The sequence below is a fragment of the Sinocyclocheilus grahami genome, unplaced genomic scaffold (genome assembly GCF_001515645.1).
Source record: "Sinocyclocheilus grahami isolate Dianchi unplaced genomic scaffold, SAMN03320097.WGS_v1.1 scaffold588.1, whole genome shotgun sequence".
Taxonomy (NCBI): Eukaryota; Metazoa; Chordata; class Actinopteri; order Cypriniformes; family Cyprinidae; genus Sinocyclocheilus; species Sinocyclocheilus grahami.
In genome coordinates, this window is record NW_015505767.1 from 1377186 (window position 1) to 1398699 (window position 21514).

Genomic DNA, 21514 nt, shown 5'->3' on the forward strand with positions numbered 1-21514 from the left:
TGAGACTCAACCATGCAGATGTTCGACATGCATTCCCCACATCCCCCATAGTCTGCGCAATAACCCGCCCATGTCAAGAACATAAAACATTGTCAAAAATATGTGTCCATCACTGGTGTTCATACGCGTTTCGAACAAAACGTCCAAAATGAAAAAGAGTTGTTTTCCAAATGTATGACACAAAAGTATGTCCCGGATTTATCATTTGAATTTCGAGGCTCATTAGGCCTACATGGTTTTAAAGTCCTCTTTTCTGAGTTATCCAAAACCCCTCGGTGTTGGAGGGTGTCTAATGGTAAAGCAAATCGTTTCTTGGGATATAAATTCGCAGGGTTTGAGGTTTGTTCTCTAAAAGCAGACACAGCCATCTAGTGGCATGATACTCAACCATGCAGCTAAAAGTGAAGAAACCCCTCCCAGTTTCGTCTGTTTATCAGTACATAGTTTGATGTGTCAAAAATATGTTGATGCATCAATTTAGCACAGTACTGAGATGATCTCTATCTATCTATCTATCTATCTATCTATCTATCTATCTATCTATCTGTCTGTCTGTTTGAAAGCATTTAACATTGCATATTCCATATAAATGGTCAAAGGATAGTTTCAATCAAATCTATGTAGTGTGTGTGTGTGTGTGTGTGTGTGTGTGTGTGTGTGTGTGTGTGTGTGTGTGTGTGTGTGTGTGTGTGTGTGTCTTGTGCAGCTGATCTCTGAGGAATGTCTGTTGACATTCAAGTCTCTGTTCTGGCCATTTCAGCAATATACAAACTCCAATACTGAGTTACTGAGTTGCTCTCTATCTATCTATCTATCTATCTATCTATCTATCTATCTATCTATCTATCTATCTATCTATCTATCTATCTGTCTGTCTGTCTGTTTGAAAGCATTTAACATTGCATATTCCATATAAATGGTCAAAGGATAGTTTCAATCAAATCAAAATTGCCAGTAGACTACTCATGCCTATCTTTCAATTTTTTTTCATACAGCAAAAACAACGTTTACATAGGCTACAACCCAAAGCCAATGTGTTTTTATTGATTTATTCCTTTTATTTATTAAAACGTATCACAGCCACATTCCCCATTCACTTTCATGGTATGAGAGAGCAACCTGAACATTATTGTCATAAACTTCTATTTTTGTTCTCCACAAAAGAAGAAAGCTGTAACGATATGGGCCAATAAATGAACACAGATTTGATTCATTTAAGGATTTATATGAGTGGATTTGGTGGAAAATATGTTAAGCATGTTATTTATTTTTGCAAGGGTGAGCAAAACCCACGGCTCTGTGAATGATTCATGTCGATATTCTCACGGCTCCTCTTTAGTTCAGGTAGTTTCAACATGAGTTTGCGGTTGTGATGATACGGGATTTCCCTGTGATGCATTTGTTCTACATTGCGAACTAACAACACGACGCGACAAAACCAGAACGAAGCAGACAGTGCCCGCGAGCGAACTTGGTTAAAGTGGGAGCGCGCGCTTGCAGTGTAGACAGACTGTCACGCCCTCTTAAACATTGGCATACACATTTACTTCGGTAAACTTCCTCAAACATGCAGTTAAGCCATTAACTTCCTCTCTGAGGGGTGAACTCACTCACTCACATCCTACAGACTTCAACTAACTTCCACAGCAGTGGGATTACGGTCCTCAGGAGCATCTGATATGTTTGGTAAGATAGCCTGTGTTGTTTAATGATTGTATGTAGTCCTGTGATAGCTTACAGTTTGTTAGATAACATTTATCGGCGTTTATTCATTTCTGACTTGGTTTGTTGAAGAGAAGTTGCGCAGAGGCAGATTTATCATTTGGAACGTGTGAGATTTTTCTAAATTTGCTGTAATGTTCTCGCTTTCGACCGCGGCTTGATGAATAAGCAGCGGTTTGAGTTTTTAAACCAGAGAGCAGGAAAAGGGACCACTCCCATAGAATAACACACATCCACTGTAAAGCACCGTAGGCTAATTAAGAGTAGCCTATTGACAGGTACCGTTGTGTATGAATACATGTCAAATTGCTGTCTTTAACTCATTTCATAATGGTGCCAAACTTATAGTTAGTTGCAACCTCCAGTGCCGTGCCCACGGCACTTTTGACCACTTTGAATTTAAGTAGGCTACTGACGAGAAACTCTGAAAACACATAAAGCAGAGTACAAAGGACGAATTACTGTGACAAATGATATGTATGGAAACAAAAATGAATTTTAATGTACATTAGGCATATGATCACAAAACGTAACCTCTTGGTGTTAAGACCTCTCTGTGAAATTTTGGTTGTGCATGTTGAAACATAGGCTAGTACAGTTCTTTGAGAAAATGAATGGGAAATTATGCAAATTTGGAGAAAAAGAAAAAAAGGCAGTTGGGTTTTCCAGAGGGAATGAGGAACTGAGAAACATCCTCATTTTTAAAATCTAACAGAGCCATGCAGAAGTTGGGATACTTATCTATTTCCGAACCAAATAGCAACTTCCATTTGAGAAGTGATATTTGCTTTAGCATATTTTACTCACCTACCACGTTCATTCTAGTTAGCCAAGATAATAGCACATCTGTGAGAGGATCTTCTAGACTCAGAGCCGTTATTGTTCACTTCCTAATGTGAAAATACCATTACAAAACAGCTGAATATCTTGAATGACACAAGGGCTTACCGAGGCACACTTTTCTGCGGTGAGTCACTGGAAAGATGGTGACTTCTTGTGTCATAAATTGTAGCGACAGTTCCCATGATCAGTTTTTTTCCCTCATTTTCACCTGCTTGAGTGGAGGAAATACAGAGGAATTAGTGTGCAATTACAATCCATCTGACAATAACGCTTTAGTTTCAGTTTCATGGCGAAAGAAATTCTACATTCAGGATAGTGTGTAAGGAATGAATAAAAGTAACTGACCACTTCTAGTTTTGATTTCTTTCTGCATACTTTGCAATCTAGTGTAAGTTCTCCTTTTGCTGCTAAAAACTAGAAGCCATTAGAACTGTCTGTTCCTCTGTTGGCTTATACATGATTTGCATCATTTGGCTCAGTGATAAAAATCAAAAATGATATTTAAACAAGGGCCATAACCACTCTAGACAATATGCGGATTATTCATCAACCATCACGGGTTTTCCGATGGTTGAATCTTAAAATATTATATTTAGTCGCCCAATCCTGAATATCTACAACTAATTAAAAACTACTCCAAGTATGAGTTGAACACAGTAAAACTACAATGCCGCAGTAAAAAATGTCAATGCAATTCTAATCTATAGCACTTGTTTTTATCTATTTTATATAACACTGAGCAGTTCTGCTGCTAAACATCAGTATTGTGATATGACAAAGCTGTGCTGGAAGTGACAGGACAGACTCCACCCAGACTGAGCTGTCAGTGCTGTTTCTTTGAGCTCTTGGTTCACTAACCACATTGGCTAACGCCTTGCAGAGGAGGGCAGGGCTCGGAGTATTTCTCTCTCTGAGCGTCTCTGGAGATTGGGCAGAGTCCGTCTCACTCCTTTCTCCTGGGGTCAAACATCTGCCAGACTCTTGGAATAAGTGAAAAAGAAAGAGCGAACTGAGCTTTTCTGGTCATAACTCCGCAGTTCTCAGTTTCTTGTTGATGTGCGAGAATACAAATCGTTCTCACATTTGCTACAAGCAAGATAGCTTGAATATCATGATCAAACTATTGAGGAAACAAAATTTTTAATTATTAACAGACAATAACACAAAAAGAATCCCAAATAGCTGTTGAAAGATTTTAGAAAGTGCTTTGCTGACAGTACTTTATACTGGCCTCTGATGTAACGGCGAAAGCTGGTCAGTAAATCTACTTTCCAGCTCCATTTCCACAAAAACAGCAATTAGCCATGCTGACTTTGCACAGACTTTCACAAATGTTGAATAATTACAGATAAGTGTATTGAATCTGTCCCCTACTGACATGAAATGTCTTCAGCATTAACTGAAACATAATCAGACCTGTTTTGACATTTTCCAGCGTACATGTTTTAGAAAATCTCAATCTGCGTGTCATATTTCCTTCAGAGAGCTATTTGAGTCATTTGTATGACCCAAATTGGTCATATTTCCTTTGAATATGTCCCAAATGGAAAGTGAAAAGAAAGGAGGACAAAAGCTCCTGTTTTTTGCATTTCTGAGGAGGTGAATAATCCCCTAATTTACAAGTGGGAATTTATTTGTGTGATGATATATACACAGCTTATCAATAAAACTGCAAAGGGAAGTAGAAGGAACTGGGGGAGACTGACTGTGTATATTCAAAACATTGTTTTATAACAGCCCAAATGTTAACCTTGCTAATCTTTTTCTTTTGTCCCTCTCTTTGCATGTGGTGAAATCTTTCTTTCCAATGATCCATTCATACTGTACATCCTCAACTTTTAAAATATGTATGTGGACTGTGTGCACTGATATTAAATTAAGTTAAATTATGACTGAAGCCCAATATGTTGGTAATTACAATGTATAGTATAGTATTTTGCCTATATAAATTACAAATAAAACACTTAAAACTAAAATCATTGTTTTAAATGCGATTTTAAGTGAATTTAAGGCCTGATCACACCAAGACTAATGTGTGGTGTAAAAATTTTGTGTGATTTTAATGTGAATAAACAAACAGATATATGTTAAAAAATACATACATACATAAATGACAAAAGCACTCAAGAAAATTACTAAAACTTTAAAATTAAAATGGAAAATACAGTCCCTCTCTTTGCATGTGGTGAAATCTTTCTTTCCAATGATCCATTCATACTGTACATCCTCAACTTTTAAAATATGTATGTGGACTGTGTGCACTGATATTAAATTAAGTTAAATTATGACTGAAGCCCAATATGTTGGTAATTACAATGTATAGTATAGTATTTTGCCTATATAAATTACAAATAAAACACTTAAAACTAAAATCATTGTTTTAAATGCGATTTTAAGTGAATTTAAGGCCTGATCACACCAAGACTAATGTGTGGTGTAAAAATTTTGTGTGATTTTAATGTGAATAAACAAACATATATATGTTAAAAAATACATACATACATAAATGACAAAAGCACTCAAGAAAATTACTAAAACTTTAAAATTAAAATGGAAAATACAAAAATATCAAAATATTAAAAATTATAATAGTATCTCAATTATACTACATTAACACTGTACAAAAGCTGCTCTCGTTTCTCTGTATCTGGTGTTATCTGACACCATATCGAATACAAAAGTCTGAATGGCTATTTAAAAACATGCAAATACTGTTTTACTTCCTTTTTTCGGACCAAATTTTTGTGTAATATTAAGTTAGAGTTTTGCTAAAGATGATATTAAACAATGTTATTTAATTATTTGTGTTTTTGAAGATTAATTCTTAAATTAACCATCCAATATCGGCCAATACCGATAAATGTAAAAAAATAAATAAAATAAAAAACCTCTAATATCAGCTTGATAAATAAGCATCAATATGTTATTGATATATTGTGCATTTATCTATTCTTTTATTCATCTAAACACTGTTGCCATGTTGTCCTCTAACACAGAGCAATGTCTCTTTCTCTGCAGACTGCTGAAGTCGAGTCACTTTTCTATCATGCAGAGCATCAAGTGTGTGGTGGTGGGGGACGGAGCAGTCGGAAAAACCTGCCTGCTCATCTCGTACACGACCGGTGCGTTCCCCAAAGAGTATATTCCCACCGTGTTCGACAACTACAGTTCCCAAGTCACTGTGGACGGCCGCACCATCAGCCTCAATCTGTGGGACACAGCAGGCCAGGAGGAGTACGACCGCCTTCGCACGCTGTCCTACCCTCAGACCAATGTCTTCATCATCTGCTTCTCCATCTCCAGCCCCCCGTCCTATGAGAACATCAAGCACAAGTGGCACCCAGAGGTGACGCACCACTGTCCCAGCGTGCCCATCCTGCTGGTGGGGACCAAGAGTGATCTTCGCAACGATGCGGATGTGCTGAAGAAGCTGAAGGAGCAGAACCAGGCACCCATCACACACCAGCAGGGCCAGGCTCTGGCTCGCCAGATCCACGCCGTCAAGTACCTGGAGTGTTCGGCACTCAGCCAGGACGGCATCAAGGACGTGTTTGCAGACGCAGTGCGTGCCTTCCTCAGTCCTCAACCTGTGGCTCAAAAGAAGCCCTGTATACTCCTCTGAAAATAGAGAGAGGATAGAGGCATTTTAATTGAATTACACACAGGAATGCATAGAAATGGTGGGAATGTTATGGAATGTTTGAAAAAAAAAAGGTTTTCAGTAAGCAATGACCAAGAAACACAGCCTTAATCTGTGAAATTAGAGAAATACAAGATTAAGTAAAATATTAGGATTTTACACTGTACTGAGATCCCTACTGATGAGTTTTAAGGGGAGAGAGTGTGTTTTGGGATTTCATAAGACCACTAAACATTTTGATACCATCCTCTGGTATCTTAAGAACACATAAAACAGAGGAAGTAATCCCTTAAACACATTTCAGAGAAAAGGGGTTCTAGTTCCTTTTTAGTGTTTAGAAACTTATTAATAATATTGGTTAATGAAGTTTTTTCTTTTTGTATTTACTTTAAAGGAGTGTTCGGCACTCAGCCAGGACGGCATCAAGGACGTGTTTGCAGACGCAGTGCGTGCCTTCCTCAGTCCTCAACCTGTGGCTCAAAAGAAGCCCTGTATACTCCTCTGAAAATAGAGAGAGGATAGAGGCATTTTAATTGAATTACACACAGGAATGCATAGAAATGGTGGGAATGTTATGGAATGTTTGAAAAAAAATAGGTTTTCAGTAAGCAATGACCAAGAAACACAGCCTTAATCTGTGAAATTAGAGAAATACAAGATTAAGTAAAATATTAAGATTTTACACTGTACTGAGATCCCTACTTATGAGTTTTAAGGGGAGAGAGTGTGTTTTGGGATTTCATAAGACCACTAAACATTTTGATACCATCCTCTGGTATCGTAAGAACACATAAAACAGAGGAAGTAATCCCTTAAACACATTTCAGAGAAAAGGGGTTCTAGTTCCTTTTTAGTGTTTAGAAACTTATTAATAATATTGGTTAATGAAGTTTTTTCTTTTTGTATTTACTTTAAAAAAAAAAAAACTATCTGAGAATTTATTAGTACTAATATCATAATGCCCAAGGCATTTGTTCTGTGATTGGGGTGTCCTTGAGGACAGGCCTTTTTGTGTAATTAGTGACTATCTATAAATATTGTAGTTCACACAGAATGTGTTCTTACGTTCAAGACACAGCTGAATGTAAAGGAAACAAAGCAGGGTTTTGAGATGCTAAAAGTTTAAAACATTTTTAAATGCACTGCTTGTGTGAAAATTTGTAACAACAGAAACAATATAGTGCAACCGTGCCTTCCTATTTTTATTAGAAGCCTTACTTCTGAAAGTTTTTTTTTTTTTTGCATTGATTTTTTCCCCTCATAAGGATTAATCTGTGAAATTAGAGAAATACAAGATTAAGTAAAATATTAAGATTTTACACTGTACTGAGATCCCTACTTATGAGTTTTAAGGGGAGAGAGTGTGTTTTGGGATTTCATAAGACCACTAAACATTTTGATACCATCCTCTGGTATCGTAAGAACACATAAAACAGAGGAAGTAATCCCTTAAACACATTTCAGAGAAAAGGGGTTCTAGTTCCTTTTTAGTGTTTAGAAACTTATTAATAATATTGGTTAATGAAGTTTTTTCTTTTTGTATTTACTTTAAAAAAAAAAAAACTATCTGAGAATTTATTAGTACTAATATCATAATGCCCAAGGCATTTGTTCTGTGATTGGGGTGTCCTTGAGGACAGGCCTTTTTGTGTAATTAGTGACTATCTATAAATATTGTAGTTCACACAGAATGTGTTCTTACGTTCAAGACACAGCTGAATGTAAAGGAAACAAAGCAGGGTTTTGAGATGCTAAAAGTTTAAAACATTTTTAAATGCACTGCTTGTGTGAAAATTTGTAACAACAGAAACAATATAGTGCAACCGTGCCTTCCCATTTTTATTAGAAGCCTTACTTCTGAAAGGTTTTTTTTTTTTTGCATTGATTTTTTCCCCTCATAAGGATAAAAAAGTCTTAATTTAAGAGGTGAATGTGAGGTGAGGTGAATCGCAACAGTACAAATTTTGATTTGAAGCAAAAAAGTATTTGAAAATTTGAAAAACAAAAAAGGTGCAAGAATATGTACATATTCACTTTAATGGGGTGAAGAACTACAATCCCATGAAGCATTGTAAATGAAAATTGAATTCAAAATTTTCATATTTAATTAAAATTTAAATATGCTGATTGTGTATATACGTAGAAACAACATTTTATGTTTATTGCAAAATATGCATATATGTACAAATATTTAAATAGTTTGAGAGTCATGTCATTTGCAGTGCTTTATGGGAGTGGGCAGTCACTGAGAGTGTGATTTGCATGTTGTAATTCTCTCATTGGTGGATTTTGCTGCAGAATCATGGGTAACGTAGTTTTTCACCAGGAATTCTACCTTTGAACATGATTATTTGAAAAATAAGTAAAAATAATATGGGCTGATGGTTTTAACTGAAGCATACCCCATTGATTAGCAACCTCATAGCTCACAGCAGGTTTATCTTTAAAGGTTTAGAAGTTATAATTCAAAATCAATTCCCTTATGCAGAAAATGAATGGGATTTTTACTTCCGGAACCCCACTGCCACACTCTGTTCAAAAGCAGCGTGTGAACCGGCCCCTTAGACATACCTGATCTTATAGGTGTGATGAGGGTATTGTTGCCTGGCAGCTTGTCGGCTTTACTTCCTTGTGGTGGGGAAACTGTCTGACAGTCCCTTCAGGAAACAGAGGTCCCAGCATGCACTGCGCCACATTCAACTCTTCATTCTTTTCTTCCTCAGCACTCCAGGGTGGGGCTTCAGAACCTTTTTTAGAAAACAAGGCACTTTCTTCACTTGATGACTGATTTGGCTACAGCTTGTGTCACAGTCCTAAATGAGCCATTAACGTAAAGGAAGGAAGCTTTCAATTGGCCAAAGATTCAGGTCAGCTTGTAGATTTCAAGGCTCAGGGATTCATCAACAAGCTGAAAATGAGAATCATTTTACCTTCATTTGTTTGGTTCAGATGAATGTATGACTTTACAGTGCCTTCCTATATACAGGCTATTATATGTAAGCAGAGAGATTGTTGTATGTCAAATTTCGAAGCCATTAACTATAATTTTCTGTAATGTTTAGCCTATTAGCATTAGATCAAATGTTAGCTGAAAGTCAAGAGGATCATATTGTGGCTCATTAAGGACAGAATACATTCACAGCAAATAGAGTAACACTTCATTGTGCATGAATCATGAATTTTAAGTCACGTGTTGATGAGTCTATGTGTGCTTTTGGCCATAAATGAATGAGAAATCCCAAAGTCGTCATGTGAAAGTAATACTTTTCAAGCATTGACTAATTCAGCTGAGAGTTGTGTGGATGCTACAGACCCTCACAGATAAACCATCCTGTCCCATTAAAGAAATACAAATGTATCAGCATCTCTGACCGTGACTCTGTCTGGCTGACATGACATTTTCTATTCCTCCTGAAAACAGAGGATACTTCTATGGACTTCCAGATTCCACAATCTCCATATCTTGCCTCAGCTTCTTGAATCATTCATTTTATTTATTTTATTATTCATTTGATCATTCGTCTTGTATGTATTTTTGCCTCACTAAACATATCATACACCCTTTAAACCTTCAGAGGTCTATTTTGCCTGTCATTTCCCCAAGACAATTTTATATAAAATATTTATCAATTTGTAATTTATACAAATGAATTAAATTTTTTTTGTTTTGCATTTTGATTCAAATTTCTATCCTAATAAACTTCCTACTACAGTTCTGAAATGTAGTAATTTCTAGCAACGTTATACTGTTTTATCACATCATTTGTAAGAACGTTTTTGACATGTGCAGACTTGTCTTCCTACACTACTATTCAAAAGTTTAGTCAAGATTTTTTATGCTTTTTAAGATTTTTAAGGCTGCATTTATTTGATTAGAAATACGGTAAAAATAGTACTATTGTGCAATACTACTATAATTTAAAATAACCATTTTCTGTATTCATATATTTTAAAAAGTCATTCATTTCTGGCAAAGTTGAATTTTCAGCAGCCATCACATCATTCAGAAATCATTCTAATATGATTTGGTGCTCAAGAAACATTCCTTCTTTTTAGCAATGTTGAAAACAGTTGCGCTGCTTAATATGTTTGTGGAAAACATTTTTTTCAGGATTCTTTGATAAACATAAATCTTTTCTACCACTATAAATGTCTTTAACGTCACTTTTGATAAATTCAATGCATCCTTGCTTAATAAAAGTACTAATTTCTTACAAAAAACAACTTTTGACCCAAAACTTTTGAATGTTAATACAAGTCTTTACATATCAAATAACTAGTCCATAAAACTACTAGATACAATTTCATTAAATTCTTTTATTTAAAAACATCCAGTCATATTGATTTACAGATTAAAAGAGGAAGCAGGTATAGTGTATTTAAATACAGTGTGCCAGATTATTTCCCTAGCTTGACTTTGATAGCGACACAACACTGAACATATAGAGGCAAAATAGAGTGAACTGGGTATCTGTTCCTTCTCTCTCACACACACACACACACTCTCTCTCTCTCACACAAATGCCTGAAGCTTTTGCAGTAGGTAGTGATTACAGCAGCGCTGTTCAGACAAGTCAAAGTTCATGGGAACATATTTCAACTATACTGAAACGTCCACTCTTTTCTTTATAATCTACACTAGTGCCAAACCTGACCAAAAAGAAAGTAAAAGCCTTTTTGGCAAACCACAGAAAAGTATGTGCTACCAAAAATGACAATTCTGACAAGATTTACTCAAGTCTCATGTTGTTACAAACCTGAATGACTCCTTTCTCCTGCGGAACACAAAATATATTTCGAAGAACCATTTTTGTCCATACAATATGAATAAAAGTTCAAAAACCGACATCATACAGGTTTGGAATGAGATGAGAGTGAGTAAATGATTTTGTGCTAACTATCCCTTTAACTATCTTTCTGCTAGATACTGTTTAAACTAACTTTTTGGAAAGGTCAAAGCTGGTCAGTGACTTTGGATTATCAGGAATGCTGGAGAAGGGATTTCCTTTAGTGCTCTTCAGCATGCAAGCTTCCTTTATCGGTGAGTAAATAAACAACACTCCCAATTTGGAATCAGAATGACGTTCATTTTTTTAACTCTTACTAGTCGTCCTCTCTATTTTTACCCTCATACTGGACATATCAGATATGGAACTAAGTTTTACGTGCTTATTCTCTCATCTAGCATCTACGTCAATGCAAGTGTAATATTCAGCATTTCTGTTGTCACTCATTATCGGTTCGGTGAGTAAATAAACAACACTCCCAATTTGGAATCAGAATGACGTTCATTTTTTTAACTCTTACTAGTCCTCTCTATTTTTACCCTCATACTGGACATATCAGATATGGAACTAAGTTTTACGTGCTTATTCTCTCATCTAGCATCTACGTCAATGCAAGTGTAATATTCAGCATTTCTGTTGTCACTCATTATCGGTTATTTTCCCTGCATGAGCAGAAATTGCCCCACTCTCTGCTGCCTGACCGCTCTTATTTGACTATGAAATTAGCTCCTGGTACCTCTGTTTGTTTTCCAAGTGCTAACAGTGACTCTTTTGTCCGTTTAGCTTCATTCATTTGTTTGCCCGTTCCTGTGTAAAGTTATGACTTGAGCCTCACTAACAGCTACTCTGCTATATAATGACCATCTTCTCCTGACATATATGAAATCATTTTAAAATAAAAGAAAGACAAAAAAATCTGGTTCTTTGTGAAAACATTACACTGCATTTCCTTCTACACAAAATGAACCAACAACTCCAATCTGCAACCTCTATGCATCAAAATTACTTTAAAATAAAAAATGGAAATGAATTTGAACATGAAATTAAAATGTCTACATTTTTTAAAATAAAAAAACTACAATGCTACAATTTAATCATCAAAAAATGTCATAATACATTGAATGAAAAAACAAGGTAACACTATTTTACAGTTTACATGTACTTACTATAGTAATAACAGTAAATTATGCATAATTACAAGCAACTTACCCTAAACCAAACCTAATCCTATTCCTATAGTAAGTATTATGTTATTAATAGATATTCAGTACTTAATTGTATTATTACACATAAACAAGGACACCTTAAAATAAACCTAAAAAATAAATATTCCAATATAGATAAATAAAAACTCTCTAACATCAGCCATTAATGGATAGGGTACCGATATATCTAGTAAAAATGCATGTGCTAATCTCAGAAATGATGCACTTACTTTTCATCCAAATATTTATTTGACACCGATTTAAAAACAGTATTTTGGTACATCATAAAAAGCATTATTAAATGCTGTCATGTTCACAACATCTAGCTGAACTCGGCCACTGGTGATCTATGAGAAGGGTCACATGTCATATTGCACTGTGCCAATTTTCACATTCAACCAATGGCAATGAATTGTGTACTAAGGGCTCATGTCGTTCATGCTCAATAACTGCACTACATTTGACCACAAAAAAACATGTACAAATTCACAACGCTCTCTAGCACCCTAAAGGCAAACAAGAAATGCTGTGCAAAAGGCAGTTTAAAATTCACATGGTTTACATTAGCATTTACAAAGGAAGAGAGAAATGTCTGGTGTGGCTGAACTGAATGTCTTTCAGTAGTATCAGCAGTCAGTGTGTATAAGCTCAATGCGGCACTTGTGAAACAGCAGCTGCAAACCAACTGACACGTCATCACTCCTCAGAGTTCAATTACTTTTACATTTGCAAATATTTACAAATAATAAGCACATTTTGCAAACTTCGAGTGAAACCAATGATGACCCTGACAAGCCCACTAGAAAGAGACAGACATGGCACTTCACACTTTGATTTAGCTAAGTAAAAGAAATTCATTTGAAATAATGACTAGGACATAATCAGCCGTTCCACTTACGCTTGAATAAACAAAGTAATTGTTCAAAATGTAGCACACCACTGACAATGATCTTTCAAATAAAGAGTTAAAACACCATATGTCAAGATGTAAACAGTCTCTTTCTACACACACACACACGCGTTGCTCGATCAGTGCTGACCCTAAATCAGCATGAGTGCCGCCCTCAGAGCCCTAGTGTCTCAAGTTTCAAGGAGATGATGCAAGTATTCACTTCCTGTGTCAGAAGCGCTTTCCCTCTGGAGGTGTTGCAACCATCACCTCCTTACCTCCAAAGTCCCAGTAGGCAGTCATGTGGAAGGCCATGTTGGACAGCACCACCAGATACTCACACAAAGCAAACAACGTGTAAACTGCCATAGAGAGACAACAGAAATTACTGAAGTGTGGTAAATCAATGTAATTTAAATTGCAAAATAAATACTTCAATTAAAAGAATAATTCACCCTAAAATAAAAATGTACTCACCCTCAGGACATCCAAGTAGTAGATGATATAGATGTAGATTTTTATATTCGGAACAGATTTGGTGAAATTTATTATTACATCACTTGCTCAGCAATGGATCCTCTGCAGTGAATGGGTGCCATCAGAATGAGAGTCCAAACAGCTGAACAAAACATCACAATAATCCACAAGTAATCCACACAACTCCATTCAATCAAATCTTGTGAAGTGTTTGGAATAAACAAATTCATCATTTTAAACTTGCTTTCAAGCTCAAATACAAGTCCTCTATCCATACCATTGTTTTCTCCAATGAAAAAAAAAAAAGGCCTCATCTGAATCAGAAGAGCAATTTGCACTGATCAACAGGGAATGGACTTTTTCATTGGAGGAAGTATTATTATAGATTATGGACTGGTATTTTCAGAAATCAAAGGTTTAAAGTTAAAATGCCTTAAAGTTAAAATCATGAATTTGTTTTTTGCAAACACACAGCTTTTTAAGATGTTAACTGATGGACTGGAGTCGTGTTGACTACTTGTGGATTATTGAGATGTTTTTATCAGCTGTTTGGACTCTCATTCTGACGGCACCCATTCACTGCAGATGATCCATTGGTGAGCAAGTGATGTAATGCTAAATTTCTCCAAATCTGTTCTGATGAAGAAACAAACTCATCTACATCTTGGATGGACTGAGTGTGAGCACATTGTCAGCAATTTTTCATTTTTGGGTACAACATAACAAAAAGGATATTCAATTCCATTCAACAATGGAAAAGGTTAACAAAGCCTAACATAGGATAATAATGATTACAAATGTAGACTACCATTCAAAAGCTTGGGTTTTATGTTTTATTGTATTTTTTAAAAGAAATGAATACCTTTATTCAGCAAGGATGCATTAATTTGATAAAAAATAACATCAAATAATTGCTGTTCTTTTGAACTTTCTATTCTTCAACGAAACTTGAAAAAAATGATCACGGTTTCCACAAAAATATAAAGCAGCACAACAATTTTCAAGATTGGTAATAAAAATAAATGTTTCTTCAGCAGCAAATCAGCTTATTAGAATGATTTCTGAAGGATCATGTGACACTGAAGACTGGAGTAATGATGCTGAAAATTCAGCTTTGCTTCACAGGAATAAATTACATTTTAAAATATATTCAAAAATTAAAAGGGGATTTTTTTAAATTGTAATAATTTTTCACAATATTACTGTTTTTACTGTATTTTTGAGCAAATAAATGCAGCCTTGGTGAACATAAGGGACTTCTTTAAACACATATTGAACCCAGAACGAGACGTTTTAGGGGGGCGTGGCAGAGTCTTAACTTTGATAAAGAATATCTCTTTGGTTTTGAGACTTTAGTCTTTGCAACTTCAGGGATCTTATCTATGCACAATCAGCTTGTAACTCTCCAAAGAGAAAGGAAAACTTTAAATCGCATCATATGACCCCTTTAACATCATACTGGTTTGCAACAACATAAAGGTTATTAACTAATCACAATTTTTTTGGGTGAACTATCCCTTCCAGAACTTCAAAAACAGGTAATCAATTATAATTGGTAAGAATTTGTGAGTTCATGTTGAGGATGTAAAAATCACCAAAATGGAACATGTGTTGAGTGGAACATGGGTGGGGTGAATGACAGAGAACAGCGAAGACGTTGCACTCACTTCCTGTTTCACAGTAAGTGTTGTGCCGCTTGTAGAAGTAGGCAGCCAACAGACAGAAGAAACCGTTGAAGAGGAAGAGGTGGAACTTCTGGCGGTATGACATCATCTCCTGATGTCAAAGTGGGTTTGATGCAGTAAAGAAAGAGAAGAAAGAAGAGAAAAAGGAGAAAGAAGACACACAATGTCATCAGTTCTCTTCTGCAACGTGATGTGGGGCAAGCAGGTGGGACGAGGTTCTGTGAGAGCACAGCAACCACTTCCCCCGAGGCACACAAACCCAGCTGCACTTTCACAGCAATAGAAATAAAAAGCTCCACTGTGGTCACTGTCACGTCAACTCCCATGATTCTCACCCAGCAGCACAAGCAACACCTTTTATTAGAGCTGTGCTCGTGGTGTCAAGATCACTGGGGTGTTAAGAATATATCTGAATAATCACTATAAGTGAATGTATCCGCTCAATCTAAAAATGGTCATACATGCTCGTTTCATCCAATCAGAAAAGGATTTGCATGTATGGATTGTTTAAAAGCTAAACTTAAGCTAAAAATTACAACCTGTCCAAGTAGGTACTACTATTGATTTGAAACATACTTCACGACTTTTTAAACAAGTATGTTCTTTATAGTATGAATGAAATCCAGGCATACCACAACTACCACGTTATTACTGCCATTCAAGTGAAGTATGTATATTTGGATGCAGCATTTGTCTTCCATAAGAGCATTTTTTAATGCAAATCAACAACTAGTTCAAATAAATTGATAGATACAACAAAAAATTAATTAAAATAAACACCCAATTCACATTACATTTTTCTAACAGGGCTTACAATATAATTCACTATTTTTGTATTATTTATTCAAATTTAAAACCGGAGCAGGGCAGCTGACAAATACATTTATAGTTATAGATTTAATGCATATTACATATGAGATTGGCTTATACTGCCCTCTGCTGGTCTGTTTATAACAGTTGTTGGCAAATAAGTACATGCCCAGAATACAGAGAAGTCGGTTCAGTTCAATTCATTTTTATTTATTTCACGAAGGCAGTTTGGTTGCAGCATACAAGCATATCACATAAGAAAACATATACACACACACTACAGAAAACAAACGCACAACCATCCTAAAAAGTATTTACCTTAAAGGGATTGTTCACCCAAAAATGAAAATTTGATGTTTATCTGCTTACCCTCAGGGCATCTAAAATGTAGGTGACTTTGTTTCTTCAGTAGAACACAAACAAAGATTTTTAACTCAAACCGTTGCAGTCTGTCAGTCTTATAATGCAAGTGGATGGGAATCACGGCTTTGAGAGTCAAAAAACATACACAAACAAAACCAAATTAAACCCTGCGGCTCGTGACGATACATTGATGTGTAAAGACATGAAACGATCAGTCTGCGCAAGAAACTGAACAGTATTTATATCGTTTTTTTACCTGTGATTTTCACCACAATGTCCAAACTGTCTGTCCTGAGCGCGTCCTCCTGAGCATGTTCTCAACAGCCGGCGCCTGACCTGTCGTCGTTGTCGTTGTCGTCTTCTTCTTCTTGCTTTACGGCAGATCGCAGACTTATAAGCATTACCGCCACCTATCTCTCAAATGGACCATTGACACTCCTAATTGAGATTGTAGATAGAGTGTCAATGGTCCATTTGAGAGATAGGTGGCGGTAATGCACTTATAAGTCTGCGATCCGCCATAAAGCAAGAAGAAGAAGACGCGTCAGGTGCCGGCTATTGAGAACGCGCTCAGGACAGACAGTTCGGACATTGCGGTGAAAATCAGAGGTAAAAAACAATATAAATACTGTTCAGTTTTTTGCACAGACCGATCGTTTTGTGTCTTTACACATCAATGTATCATCACGAGCCGCAGGGTTTAATTTGGTTTTGTTTGTGTTTTTTTGACTCCCAAAGCCGTGAGTCCCATCCACTTACATTATAAGACTGACAGACTGCAACGGTTTGAGTTAAAAATCTTTGTTTGTGTTCTACTGAAGAAACAAAGTCACCTACATCTTGGATGCCCTTGGGGTAAGCAGATAAACATCAAATTTTCATTTTTGGGTGAACTATCTCTTTAAATTGAACAACTTTACAGCTGAGGGGATAAATGAATGTCTTTTACTAATAGGAGTTCTATACCGAATGCCAGAAGAAAGGAGGTGAAAGTCAATTACCTCTGCACTGAGGGAATACTTCGCAATCAAGGACCACAGCTTGCAGGTGCACAACATGTGGACCAGGGAGCTGCTAATAAACAAGACGAAGCCGCTCTTATGGACACCTGTGGACCATATATACATACACAGCATTAAAAACCAAACGGACATGCACAAAATGCTTGTTTTACAGGTAAAATGAATCAAAATTCACAAAAAAAACCCTGAAAATATATTTTGCATTAAAAAATGAAACCTGTTTTTCCATAGCAACATTTTCTTGACAATTTATGCATGTTTTATTATTCTGTAGTGTAATAAAGAAAATGATCATGTCCAAACACAACATTCTTTTTTTATTTGATTTTATTATTATTTAAATGAATATAAATTAAATGTTGGTGTTAATATACACTTCCGTTCAAAGGTTTGTGGTCAGTAAGGTTTTCTTTTAAAAAGAAATTAACACTTATATTTAGCAAGAACACAGTAAATTGATCAAAAGTGACAGTAAAGACATTTAAAAAAGATTTCCTTATCAAATAATCGCTGTTCCTTGTAAAATGTATCATGGTTTCCACAAAAATATTAAACAGCACAACTGTTTTTCACATTGATAACAATGAGAAATGCTTCTTGAGCAGCAAATCAGCATATTCAAACGATTTCTGAAGGATCATGTGACACTGAAGACTGGAGTGATGACTGCTGTAAATTCAGTTTTGCCATTACAACAATATATTTCATTAAAATACATCAAAATAGAAAACGGTTACTTTAAATTCCTTGTAGTACAATCAATACTACTATAATGCATACTTAAAATTATGCTTTATAAACACTTTTCAATGTAAGTGATAATTCACTTTTTGTATTACAGTAATGAGAGTTTTGGACTACAATACACAACTGAGAACTGGGTGGAGAGAGGGTTTCTTTAAATGAAAAAAAAAATCATAATCCCATCATATAATTACAACTGAGGTGTTTAAAAGCTTCCTTTTTTGCATCTCCAATCAATTACAAACAAGCTACATTTAACTAACTGATAAAAATATAATAAAAAGCACATTTAAGCGATCCAGCAAGAGCCCTCAGCATCCCTGCATTTGCATGCATGTTCAAACACAACTCAAGGCTTCAGTCCAAAAAGGCACTTACTGTAGGTCTCATTGGAGGAGACGTAGGTGAGCAGAAGCAGCCCTACATTTTCACTTAAAGCTAAGAGGAATGTGAGGCCACTCAAAAGCTGCTCCATCAGCCTCTTGGAAAAGCGTCCGCGGTAAAAGCTCAAATATGCTGCTGCCACCAGGAAGCGCGGGGCAGAATGCAGGCCGATGCTGAAGCGCCAGATGTAGCGCTCTGGTGTCAGACTAATGGCCGCGCTGATGGATGGGAGGTAGTTAGGAACCTGTGAAGGATTTTTAAAAGATCTTCATTACCATGTCACTGCAAGTTTGGCACAGGCAAGTGCAAAGCTGAAGCTTTTCTTCAGAAAACATCTAGTTTGGATTTACTGTTGAGAACGTGCTGGGTGAAACAGGGACGTCCGAAACACTGTTACAAATACAAGCCATTAATCCTTCAGAACTGGGAGCAAAAATAAATAAATTAAATAAAAATAAAGTGATGTGAAAAAGTGTTGGACCCCTTCCTGATTTCTTATTTTTTTGGCATGTTTGTCGCACTTTAATGTTTCAGATCATCAAACTAATTTAAATATTAGTCAAAGATAACACAAGTGAACACAACATGCAGTTGTTAAATGAAGGTTTTTATTATTAAGAGAAAACAAAATCCAAAACTACATGGCCCTGTGTGAAGAAGTGTTTGCCCCCCTGTTAAAACTGTGGTTTATCACACCTGAGTTCAATTTCTCTAGCCACACTCAGGCCTGATTACTGCCACCCCTGTTCGCAATCAAGAAATCTCTTAAATAGGACCTGCCTGACAAAGTGAAGTAGACCAAAAGATCCTCAAAAGCTAGACATCATGCCGAGATCCAAAGAAATTCAGAAACAAATGAGAAAGAAAGTAATTGAGATCTATCAGTCTGGAAAAGGTTATAAAGCCATTTCTAAAGCTTTTGAGGATCTTTTGGTCTACTTCACTTTGTCAGGCAGGTCCTATTTAAGAGAAGTAGACCAAAAGATCCTCAAAAGCTAGACATCATGCCGAGATCCAAAGAAATTCAGAAACAAATGAGAAAGAAAGTAATTGAGATCTATCAGTCTGGAAAAGGTTATAAAGCCATTTCTAAAGCTTTTGAGGATCTTTTGGTCTACTTCACTTTGTCAGGCAGGTCCTATTTAAGAGAAGTAGACCAAAAGATCCTCAAAAGCTAGACATCATGCCGAGATCCAAAGAAATTCAGAAACAAATGAGAAAGAAAGTAATTGAGATCTATCAGTCTGGAAAAGGTTATAAAGCCATTTCTAAAGCTTTTGAGGATCTTTTGGTCTACTTCACTTTGTCAGGCAGGTCCTATTTAAGAGAAGTAGACCAAAAGATCCTCAAAAGCTAGACATCATGCCGAGATCCAAAGAAATTCAGAAACAAATGAGAAAGAAAGTAATTGAGATCTATCAGTCTGGAAAAGGTTATAAAGCCATTTCTAAAGCTTTTGAGGATCTTTTGGTCTACTTCACTTTGTCAGGCAGGTCCTATTTAAGAGAAGTAGACCAAAAGATCCTCAAAAGCTAGACATCATGCCGAGATCCAAAGAAATTCAGAAACAAATGAGAAAGAAAGTAATTGAGATCTATCAGTCTGGAAAAGGTTATAAAGCCATTTCTAAAGCTTTTGAGGATCTTTTGGTCTACTTCACTTTGTCAGGCAGGTCCTATTTAAGAGATTTCTTGATTGCGAACAGGGGTGGCAGTAATCAGGCCTGAGTGTGGCTAGAGAAATTGAACTCAGGTGTGATAAACCACAGTTTTAACAGGGGGGCAAACACTTCTTCACACAGGGCCATGTAGTTTTGGATTTTGTTTTCTCTTAATAATAAAAACCTTCATTTAACAACTGCATGTTGTGTTCACTTGTGTTATCTTTGACTAATATTTAAATTAGTTTGATGATCTGAAACATTAAAGTGTGACAACCAAGCAAAAAAAAAAAAATCAGGAAGGGGGCCAACACTTTTTCACACCACTGTATGTACGCATCAAGGAATTATTTTGGATTCATCTGTTAAACATGTTAAGATGTAATAAGATTAATAAAACCAGAAATCTCATTATCCCACAAAATGTGTTTTTCTTTCAATCTGTATGTCAAAAATTGACAGATTAAAAAATAAATGTGACAAATGACCATTATAAATATTAACAAATCTAACATGCTTTTCAATTAATTAATTAACTGAGACTACAGAACCGTGTTTAGACTGATTCCATCTACTGAATAAATTGCCACCAATGTCAAAATATTAGTGTTGACAAAATTACCATATTTTGCACATGCATATCACACATGTATTAACAAATTCCAATCAATTTCTTCACAATTTGCATAATAAATATCATGGTTGTTGTTACACATAATTGCTTGTAATGAAAGATTTCTCTTTAAAAATAAATGTGATATATATATATATACACACACATACACATACAGGTGCATCTCAGTAAATTAGAATGTCGTGGAAAAGTTCATTTATTTCAGTAATTCAACTCAAATTGTGAAACTCGTGTATTAAATAAATTCAATGCACACAGACTGAAGTAGTTTAAGTCTTTGGTTCTTTTAATTGTGATAATTTTGGCTCACATTTAACAAAAACCCACCAATTCACTATCTCAATAAATTAGAATATGGTGACATGCCAATCAGCTAATCAACTCAAAACACCTGCAAAGGTTTCCTGAGCCTTCAAAATGGTCTCTCAGTTTGGTTCACTAGGCTACACAATCATGGGGAAGACTGCTGATCTGACAGTTGTCAAGAAGACAATCTTTGACACCCTTCACAAGGAGGGTAAGCCACAAACATTCACTGCCAAAGAAGCTGGCTGTTCACAGAGTGCTGTATCCAAGCATGTTAACAGAAAGTTGAGTGGAAGGAAAAAGTATGGAAGAAAAAGATGCACAACCAACCGAAAGAACCGCA

The 21514-nt window shown here is 35.9% G+C and overlaps 2 protein-coding genes across 6 annotated transcripts in view; one reads left to right on the top strand and one right to left on the bottom strand.

Moving 5' to 3' along the window:
• The first annotated feature begins 1526 nt into the window (after positions 1-1526).
• On the top strand, positions 1527-6799 carry rhogb (ras homolog family member Gb). 2 transcript variants are annotated; one of them, XM_016240413.1, is made up of 2 exons: positions 1527-1686; positions 5584-6589. In XM_016240413.1, the coding sequence occupies exon 2, from the start codon at positions 5612-5614 to the stop codon at positions 6185-6187; it is 576 nt and encodes a 191-aa protein (XP_016095899.1). In that variant the 5' UTR covers positions 1527-1686; positions 5584-5611; the 3' UTR covers positions 6188-6589. The 2 variants fall into 2 exon arrangements, with proteins under 2 accessions (XP_016095899.1, XP_016095898.1); XM_016240412.1 differs by lacking the exon at positions 1527-1686 and adding an exon at positions 6600-6799 and having other exon boundaries at positions 5492-6076.
• Positions 6632-21514, bottom strand: part of LOC107557086 (post-GPI attachment to proteins factor 2-like) — a 16196-nt gene continuing 1313 nt past the window's right edge. The window contains exons 2-7 of one of the 4 annotated variants that reach the window (XM_016240409.1): positions 18566-18815; positions 17423-17529; positions 15231-15339; positions 13365-13448; positions 8777-8952; positions 6632-6706 (exon numbers count right to left, since the gene is read on the bottom strand). In XM_016240409.1, the coding sequence (XP_016095895.1) occupies positions 8783-8952; positions 13365-13448; positions 15231-15339; positions 17423-17529; positions 18566-18815 (720 nt within the window). In that variant the 3' untranslated portion in view covers positions 6632-6706; positions 8777-8782. Of the gene's footprint in view, positions 6707-7640; positions 8953-12427; positions 13449-15230; positions 15340-17422; positions 17530-18565; positions 18816-21514 lie in introns of those variants that run through there. The other 3 variants (XM_016240408.1, XM_016240410.1, XM_016240411.1) reach the window with 3 other exon arrangements.

Excerpts from the sequence above, each read along its gene's own strand:
- rhogb (XM_016240412.1), top strand. The coding sequence starts at position 5,543 with ATGTTGTCCTCTAACACAGAGCAATGTCTCTTTCTCTGCAGACTGCTG. Across the intron at positions 6,077-6,599 it reads TCCACGCCGTCAAGTACCTG|GAGTGTTCGGCACTCAGCCA; the intron begins GAGTGTTCGGCA and ends TTTACTTTAAAG.